This window comes from Dipteris shenzhenensis, chromosome 4 (genome assembly GCF_047967505.1).
Source record: "Dipteris shenzhenensis isolate YYH24624 ecotype China chromosome 4, Dip_SZ_1.0, whole genome shotgun sequence".
NCBI classification, from domain to species: domain Eukaryota; kingdom Viridiplantae; phylum Streptophyta; class Polypodiopsida; order Gleicheniales; family Dipteridaceae; genus Dipteris; species Dipteris shenzhenensis.
In genome coordinates, this window is record NC_141599.1 from 40687277 (window position 1) to 40697092 (window position 9816).

Here is a 9816-nt window from a genome sequence, read left to right on the forward strand (position 1 = left end):
TGAGCAGGGAATACATCCATGAAATCATCTAACAACGTTCTCAATTCACGGTGTTCAAATACACTTAAATCATTCTTGTTATTAACAGAGACAACAAATGAAGAAAGCGGAATCAAAACACACTGATAGACATCATAATGAGAAGTGTTTAATGTATTCCGAAGCTGCATCGCAGATACAATAGGTCCCTGAGAAGAGGGAATGTTATCACACTGAATACAAAATTGGGTGTCCTTATCCAAAAAAGAAAGAGTATGCTCCTTCCATCCAATCCGAATATCGTGGGTTTTAAACCACTCTATTCCGATTAACAAGTTCACATGCTCCAAGTGCATGACATAGCACGTAAGAGCCGCTGTGTATTCTTGAATCCGGATAGAGAGCGCTTCAATCTTGCGATCCCAAAACTGCTTCCCAACTGGAAGCCGCACCTCATAGGTGTGATCGCTAGGTATCGTGGACAACCCCATCTTCTGCACAAGTTTATAATTAACAAAGTTGTGAGAGCTGCCCGGGTCAAAGATAATGTGAACTCTTTGGTCCCTAACTTCTCCATAAACTCGGAAAAGATCATGGGAACCAAATAACGAAGTATTAAAAGTGCAATTACAAGAAAGTGGGCAGGTAATGACATTTACAGAAATACCTGTCATTGCAACTTGATTGGCTCCCTTGGCTTTGGTACCCGGACCCGCCTGGAGCTTCGGTTCCAGCGCTTGCTTGTGGTTCTTGCGCTTAGGATAATCATTCTTAGTGTGGCCCCGCTCCTCGCAGAAGAAGCAACGTCCTTCCTTCTTTAGCTTCAAGGTACGAAGGAAACGGGCACAACCATTCTTCACCTGAGTCAAGTGTTTCTTGGAGGCATTGTCTATAGACTTCGTCTCCCCGGTACCAGCGGTAGACTGGAAGAACTTCCGTTTGTTCTTCCCACTCATGTCGGAACCTATGGTTCCCTTTGCACTGGCCATGGTATCATCATAAATACGCGCGTAATTCATGGCCTCTTGCAACATGGTACACTTGTTGTTCTTGATCTGTAACTTGTACGAGTCAGGCAAACCATCCACAAAGAAACCTAACAAGGTCACTGGATCCATCTTTGTAGCTCTGGTCTGCAAATCCCAAACCTCTGAAGATAAACCTCAAAAGTCAAATTCAGCTTGGACATATCGAGGGCTTTGTGCTTGCCTACGATATCGTAATCTTCCTCCTCCTTCAGAAACTCTTTCCTGAAGACCCCTTCGAAATCTATCCATGTTGCAGGCTTGGGTTGGAGTTCCTTCCACCACAATAAAGCCTTTCCTTACATAAACCCGGCTGCAAGCTGTATTTTCTTATCATTTGGATAAGGGTGAAACTGGAAGTGTACTTGCCACTTGTGCAACCAAGTGTCAACAACCTCCTTGGTACGAGACTTTTGATCTCCGGGAAAAGGATCTGGAGTGATGTTCGGACCTAACACTGAAGCCATGGCATCCACATGCGTGAGCGCCTGAACAGTGCTAGTCAAAAGTGTGAGTGTAGTTTGAATCCCTTGGAGTTGCTGCGTCAACCCGGTTTGATTCGTGTTAACTTGCTCAACTTTCCATCAAGAGCAGTGGTGAATTCACTGAAGGCTTTCTTCGTAATCAGGTCATCGTAGAGACCCTGGTCATCCTCCGCATGGTAGTTCATATCCTGGTCTCCCATCGCAAGCTCAAGGTCTACAGAATCAGCCATAAAGGATGTGGAGCGAAGGAGCTCAGAAGGCCAAAGGAAAAAGAGAGAGTCGTGAGGAAAGGAGGGGGCAGCAGAGAAAACAGAATCCCTCAGCAGGCAGTAAATAGGAGATTTTGTTAGAGGGGAGAGTGTTGAAGCAGAGGAGCAGCAGGGTGACGAACTGGAAGGCGATGAGAGAAGGGCTGTTCCTAAGTCAGAATTGCGATACAGCAGCCTGAGCTGACGGGTGAATACGAGGTGAGGGCGGGTGGAGGGTTGGCTATGCGCACTCATGGACTGCGGATTAGAGCAGGCGAGATGGCTGCCTGAGCAAAGAGCGCCTCACTGCAGGCTTATAGCAGCCTGCAGGCCAAAAATAAAACAGGCTTCTACTTTTGGTAGGGCTCTTGCTTTTTTTAGCTGTCCAAGCCTAATTTGGACGCAGCTCTGGCACGCCAAAAAAAACAGTCCCCTATTTTTGGTAGGGATTTTGCTTTTTTTAGCTGTCCAAGCCTAATTTGGACGCAGCTTTCCCTTGCCTGATTCGCAACCCAACCAGTCCCTCGAGACTGTCATCTGCTGCGCACCTCCATCCTCACTCCAGCCATCAATACCCGCTCCCTAACTCTCATCCTGAAAGTTGCCCGCGGCCTTCCATCACGTCCTTGCTCTCTGCTTTTATTCTGAAACACGCTCCTACAACTAACGAACTGCTTCCAAGCTCTTCCCCTTACAGACTACCTTTCTCATGGCCTCTCTTCCACTCCACCTTGCTTCTTGCGAATTCATCTTTTCTCTTTGTCTCTCCTTCCTTCTTTCCACCATCTATCCACCACCCTTAACCTTGAACCAATAAAGCACGTGCAGGGTAATAAACATAATTAGGGCATACCTGGAGGAACAAATTGTCCAAAATTCTTGGAACAAAAGTTCCTACCTCAAGAGCTGGCTCTGATACCAACTGACACATCCCAGCACTCCTGAAACCTCTGATCTGCAAGCAAACACAAGAACACACACAACGTGAGAAAACTGAGCAGGCTGCTCACCACCCAACCATGACATCTACGCGATGTGATCCTGAATCAGGAGATGTTCCCTCCGAGCCACGAGCTGAGCTACTGGCACGAACTCCCAACCAGATCCAAACCAACCTGGTGTCCCATACCACCAAGTGGCGCTGTGAAGCCTAGGATCTGCTGCTGGGCCTTGGGCTACGCTATGATGCAAGCGCGCGTCCGCGACGCAATCCAGGATCAGACCTAGCACCTGGGAACGAAACTTGCTCCCATCGGCTCCCTGAGAACTGAACCTCTGGGCCCCTTATATAGACTCGGGCCCCAAGCGCCAAAAATAGCGAAGACCTCTAACTGGTTCGTGCCCTTGCCACTCAACCCGAGAATCAAGCCTACCTAACTCTAAGCCTCCCCAGGCTAGCTGAGCTAGTCTCGTGTACCCAGTACACGTCAGACACCGATCCGTGCACATGACAACACCCAACATGCAAGCAATGTGCCTAGGGGCAAAGGAAATTAAAGTATCCCAAGAGAGGGGTGAAAAGATGCATTAGGAAAGGCCCTATGATGATGACATGTGGCATCTAGATTCATCTAGGGAGATGGGGCTTGTTGGAGTTAGTGAGAGAAGGAGAATGGACTTTTACGTGATTTTTTATTTCGATTTCTCTGTGAGCTCACATTTCAACAGGAATTGGCTGGGTGGAATTTAGTTGGTGCTACTCCCGTGATTTGCAGTAGTAAAGAGGATAAGTACGTATCATATTTCTAAGCCCTTGTCTGTTGCTCCTACGCTGCCACAAGATTTCAAGCTGCAAGCAAGCGTCACAGCATATGGAGAGACACCCTTCAGTTGCATCTATTCATGACAGTTGAGGCCTTTACCAAGCCCATGCTTGGCATATCATGCGATCAGTGCAGTAGTGCCAGGATGAAAAGGGTTGGCCCTCCCTTCAAAAGGTTACTAGTTCAAAGCAGCCTCTTTGATCAAAGGATGCTTCTGCAAGCGAGCCCTTGTCAGTTTATCATGGCATCTATTTCTCGGCCCTTGTCTATTGCTCCAATGCTTCCTCACAAAGCCCACGCTAGGCATGTGCGCATTTCACAAGACCTTGTCTCGAACTGGCAGATAGAAAACAATTACCTGCTTCCACAAGCCAACAACATCTGCTCCACTGAGGTGGTGCAAACAACAAGATCTCTTTCCAGCCCCTTTCTGGCTATCTCGGCACGGCCCTTGTCTATTGCTCCTTTGCTGCCACAAGCTTTCAAGCTGCAACAAATGTGACTGCATGTGGAGAGACACTCCAGTTGCATCGGTTCGAGCCAGCTCAGTGCTTCCTCACCAAGCATCTGCTCAGAATATCCTGTGATCAGTGACCGCCTTTAAAATTGGCAACTTGTCAAACACTTGCCGTGCTTCTGCAAGAGATCCATGTTTGGCATACATATCCATCAAGGTGTTGCCAACAACAAAATCTCTTTTCAGCCCGTTTCTAGCTATTTGTGCGTTCATTTTTCGCACTTCTCTATGGCTCCTGTGCTGCCACAATCTTTCAACGTGCAAATATATGTGACAGCATTTGGAAGAAACCCCCAATTGCATCTCTTCAAGACAGTTCAGCACTTTCTCACCAAGCCCGTGCTCGGATGTCCTGATTTCAGTGCAGTCATGAGACCTCATTTCAAACTGGTGGGGTTGTCAAGCAGCTCCCATGAAAGCGGGTTAGCAGCTTGACTTCAAGCCGCATCACAATCATTACAAATCCAGAGATCCTTGACAACACATATAGGTGTCCCCTTGGGTGTATTGATTAGGGCACACACAGTAGCCAGCTTTTTACTGAGCCTATATAGTCTATCTTTCTTTGCATCAATACATTCTCGTGACACCCAATCCAAATCTCGACGCACCCTTTCTCGCTCGTTTCAAGGGAAAGATCACTAGCTTTGCATATGTCTTTTTGCTTTGGGAATGACTTGTATCCCTACCAAAAGCATAATCCCACTATTGTTCAGCCCACAACTTTGTCCTGGCTTCTACCATGCTTGCTTTTCCACTCTCATTGCCTCAACCTTCTTCTCTTCTTCCTGCATGTGAGCATCTGCGTAGATGTTTGACATCAAGACATAAGATGCAGCATCCTTTTCATCCAATTGCACTGCATGTTCAAAGGCGAGTCTTCCAAGCTCCACATTACCCCACTTTCGACAAGCACCCAACACCGTATGCCAAACCAAAAGATCAGGATCGAAAGGCATCTTCTTTACCATCGCTACCACCTTGTCTAATTGGCCTGCGCGGCCGAACAGATCAACCATTCCACTGTGATGCTCAATAGTTGGAGTGATGCCATAGTCTCTGCTCATTGCCTCAAAGTAGCAATGGCCCTTATCCACTAGACCCATATGACTGCATACAGTAAGGATGATAGAGAACGTGACCTCATTTGGCTTTATCTCTTCTCCTCTCATTCTCTCAAATATTTGGAAAACCATTTCAGTTTCTCCATGCTGGGCAAATCCTGCGATCAGTGCATTCCATGAGACCTCGTCTCGAACTGGCATCTTGTCAAAGGCTTCATATGCTTCTACAAGCGAGCCACATTTGGCATACATGTCCACCAAGGTGTTACCAGCAGCAAGACCTGTTTCCAGCCCTTTTCTGGCTATCTCTGCATGCAGTTCTCGGCCTTTGTCTATCATTCCAATGCTGCCACAAGCTTTCAAGCTGCAAACAAATGTGACAGCAGTTGGAGAGAGACCCTCCAATTGCATCTGTTCAAGACAGCTGAGCACCTCCTCACCAAGCCCGTGCTCAGCATATCCTGCGATAAGAGCATTCCACGAGACCTCATTTCGAACTAGCAGATTGTCAAATGCTTCCCGTGCTTCTGCAAGAGAGCCACTTTTGACATACATATCCACCAAGGTGCTGCCAACATTCAGGTCACTCTCTAGCCCCTTTCTGGCTATCTCGGCGCGCATTTCTCGGCCCTTGTCTATCGCCCCTATGGTACCACAAGCTTTCAAGCTGCAGACAAAGGTGACAGCATTTGGAGAGACGCCCTCTAGTTTCATATGTTGCAGACAGTTCAGAGCTTCCTCACCAAGCCCCTGCTCGGCATACCCTGCAATCAGTGCAGTCCATGAGACTTCATCTCGGACTGGCAGCTTGTCAAACGCTTCCTGTGCTTCCACAAGTGAGCCACATTTGGCATACATATCCACCAAGGTGTTGCCAACAACAAGATCTCTTTCCAGCCCCTTTCTAGCTATCTCAGCATGTATTTCTTGGCCCTTGTCTATTGCTGCTATGCTGCCACAAGCTTTCAAGCTGCAAACGAATGTGACAGGATCAGGAGAGAGACCCTCCCGTTGCATCTGTTCAAGAAAGTTCAGCACTTCCTCACCAAGTCCCTGCTGGGCGTGTCCTGTCATCAGTGCATTCCACGAGACCTCATCTCGAACTCGCAGCTTATCAAACGCTTCTTGTGCTTCTGCAAGCAAGCCACATTTTGCATACATATCCACCAAAATGTTGCCAACAAAAAGATCAGCTTCGAGCCCCTTTCTGGCCATCTCGGCGTGTATTTGTCGGCCTATTTCGGCATCTTTCAGCCTAGAACACGCCTTCAGTACCGTGACAAAAGTATACTTGCTAGGGTGTACAAAATTTTCTTGCATTTTCTGGTAGAGGTCGAGGGCATGCTTTGAATCCCCAAATTCAATATAACCCCAGATGAGATAATTCCAAGAATAATCGTTCCGATCAACCAATTTGTTAAAAACCTGCTGAGCATCCAACATGCTTCCAACTTGCACCAACATTGGGACAACATAGTTTCCAAGAAATCTGTGATGTTCTAGCCCATTTTTGCACAGATAGGCATACAAGCGCTTGGTATACGCTAGACTTTTCTTTGTTTTGCACTTATGCAAGATGCCTGTAAGGTTCTGAACTGAAGGCGGCTGGGACATCTGTTCCATAGACGTGAGTGCCTCCTCTAAGCTGAGCGTTTCCCAGCCCAGTTCTTGTGTTTTATATGCATTGACCCTTACTCTAGCCTTGCCGCACCCCACCAAGCCACGGTCCTGGGCCTGATCATTGGATGCTTTGAGCTTTTCCTCTATATCCGAACCTGGATTGTACCAGCCGTCTATCCATAGTGACTTCTTCCTAATATTATGCTTGAAGTTTGGAGATGTTGGGTTTTTCTGTTGTTAAGATTCACACGAGACTCGTTAGACAAGCCAATCTACAGATTTACCTGTGCAAATTATTCAGGCTCAGACTCGTGGCAGACCTACTTTGCTCTCTAGGTTGTCCCGACACTCGGAGGTATCCGTGAAGTATTCCTTCCATAAGCGCTCGGCCCTTGACCGACCTGCGAAGTATGGCCACATAGAATTCAATTGCTTTATGTCGTTAGCAAAAACTTTTTTTTCCGCAATCGGTAAAAGTAGTTTTACAACTAAAAATTACCCATGTGAAGGAAAAATTAAAAACCTGACAAACAGTAGTACCTGAACGGAAACATGCCTCCACCGGTGAGACGAAAGGGCTGCGAGGTTTCGTTGTGGCTGCATCAAACGTATGACAAGGATCTCTGCGTCCTCCTGTATATATGTTCATCATGATCGCAAGAAGAAAACGAGGCACAAAAGAAGCACTCGGGTTGTAAACTTTTGTGCACTTGGGTTGTAAATGACCTTTTCAAGGTCTACTCCGCCGGCATCATTTTGCGTTATCCGAGAGTGTGCATTGCATTTTTCTTGTGGCATGGGGAATCTATTGCCTCTGATTGGTCAACCATCCATTGATCCAAAGATCTTACCCGTAAACCTTCCTAAGCGGCGGGCTTGGTCGCCGCAAACGTTAGACCTGGGGCACCCGGTATGGAAATTGTTGGCACTTCCAATTTCAAGCTCATAAAGCATTCAAAAGGCATCCCTCAAATGCTTAGTGTGGGAGAGAGAGAGAGAGACGACTTCAATGTGCATGAAGGTGAAGAGGGGGAAGGGAAATAGAAAGAGAGAGAAAGAGGGAGGAAAAGGTGGAGATAATCAATCATAAAAAACAAAAAACAAACAAGTGGACCAATCAACAATTCACAATAAAAACTTAAAAAAATTCAGACTTTTGCCCATCTCCAAAGCTAAAGCCTTCATGCCTACCCACAACTAAGGCCTACCAATAGCAGGGCAGGCCAAAAAGTTTAGGTGTGTGAGTGCCGGTCGTGAGTTCAAAGCTCAAGGCTCTGCCTCGGTCACCTTGTATGGGAGCACTATTGGTGCTTATCGAAAGATGAATTTCATTCATGGAGATGGTGCACAAAAAAGGGGCAAATTGAAAGGTGAGAGAGAGAGAGAGAGAGAGAGAGAGAGAAGAAGAAGAAGAAGAAGGGGGGAGAGAGAGAGAGAGAGAGAGGAGGATTTCAAGGGATACAAATAGCAAATGCAACTTAGTCCAATCATAACAAGATGGTGCGCAGAAAAAGGGGGCTAAGAAAGAGAGAGAAGAAGAAGTAGAAGTAGAAGAAGAAGAAGAAGAAGAAGAAGGAGAGAGAGAGAGAGAGAGAGAGAGAGAGAGAGAGAGAGAGAGAGATGGAGGATTTCAAGGGACACAAATAGCAAGTGCAACTTAGCCCAATCATAAAAATCCAAATGCGAATTTAGAAAACTCAATATTTTTAGCTTCACTGATGTTTCTTGCTTATCATTGGCTTGGCTCTATGTTGCAAACTCTCGATCGTAATAACTTTTCATGGTGGTTGAATCAAATGTTGGTGATTTTGCAATAGTATCAACACCATACCAGAAAGGTACGCATGATGATTTGATACGTGCTTCATGCTTTTGAAAGTAAGAAGTTTTTTTATACAAAAATGAAATACCCTACCAAGAAAACCAACATGATTTTCATATTTGGAGACACTATTTGTCTGGTGATAAGTATTCAAGGTACGTTCTTAAGGGTGCTACATTTCCAAAGAATATAGAAAGTATTCAAGGTACATTCTTAAGTAGTGGGAAGGATGCTACATTCCCTACCCTTTTAAATTGTTTGGTGGTCGAAGTCCAAGGTGTTGATGTGGCAACCAAAAATAGAAGCCCAAAAAAGTGGCACTTTTTCTAGGAAACCTCATATGTTCTGTAAGCACACACTCCTTTGGGAGGTGTGCCTATGCTCACTAAATGCTGTGAAATTGTCTAAAATTGCACACCTCCTATCATCCAAATATTAATAAGAAATGTAATTTACAATGCCTTGGAATGTTCAAGGTTCCTTCCATAGGTTAAAATACACACGTCTCACTATATGGCAAAGGTTGTTTCTTGAGTCAATCTCTTGTTTGCCATTTTAGTCTAATGTGTTCAATCAGGAATCAATATCCCTTCTACCATTCAATCTGATTATAGTAGCTGAATCTTTCCATGAGTAAGTACAGTGCATGCTTAATTGTGAAATTAGAGAGGAGAGAGGGTAACACCACAAAGACTATAATATACATTTCCATTGCAAAACAAAGGGAAACGCAGCTATATATAATTAGGGATTAGGGATAAGGGTTAGGGTTGCTCCCTATCTGTCCTATTGTTCACTTTAGCCTATACCACTCTATCCTCATACATTGTTCACCATTTGTGGGTATTTATGTGCTATTGGAATTTCGCACATGACACCTTCCTTCATAATCGGCATCATGAAGTTGGTCTTCCCTCAAGATAATAGTGTCAGGGTTTGAAGAAGGACTAAGCATTACCATGTATCACTCCCTTCTTAATGAGATGGCAATGAGATTTTCCTTCTTTTGAGTCATAAGGGCTGGTTTTTATTTCTCTAAAAGCTCTTTCATAAGTGGTTTGGTAAATATGTGCAACATTACTCTTTCTACCACAATATTACATTGTGATGTCACCAACAAGCAACACTCAATCCTTGATAAAGCAGTCTCTTACATTAATATGCTTTGTCCTATACTAATGTACTAGATATTTGTAAGTTCTTGAGTTGACTAATTATCATAGTATGTTGTTTTAGATGCTAGGTATTTTTGCATTTACATGTGCATATGATGTTAATTGTGTTATGATTGTG

General features: G+C 45.2%; 1 protein-coding gene across 1 annotated transcript; it reads right to left on the reverse strand.

Moving 5' to 3' along the window:
* Positions 1-4464: 4464 nt before the first annotated feature.
* Positions 4465-7655, reverse strand: LOC147902861 (putative pentatricopeptide repeat-containing protein At3g01580). The gene is made up of 4 exons (XM_087373955.1): positions 7553-7655; positions 7242-7334; positions 7026-7102; positions 4465-6932 (listed from the first exon to the last, which is right to left on the reverse strand). The coding sequence occupies exons 1-4, from the start codon at positions 7653-7655 to the stop codon at positions 4755-4757; spliced, it is 2451 nt and encodes an 816-aa protein (XP_087230081.1). The 3' UTR covers positions 4465-4754.
* Positions 7656-9816: the final 2161 nt, after the last annotated feature.

Excerpts from the sequence above, each read along its gene's own strand:
- LOC147902861 (XM_087373955.1), bottom strand. The coding sequence starts at position 7,655 with ATGCTTTATGAGCTTGAAATTGGAAGTGCCAACAATTTCCATACCGGG. Across the intron at positions 7,335-7,552 it reads CCGCTTAGGAAGGTTTACGG|GAGGACGCAGAGATCCTTGT; the intron begins GTAAGATCTTTG and ends ACATATATACAG. Across the intron at positions 6,933-7,025 it reads GGGACAACCTAGAGAGCAAA|AAAAACCCAACATCTCCAAA; the intron begins GTAGGTCTGCCA and ends TCTTAACAACAG.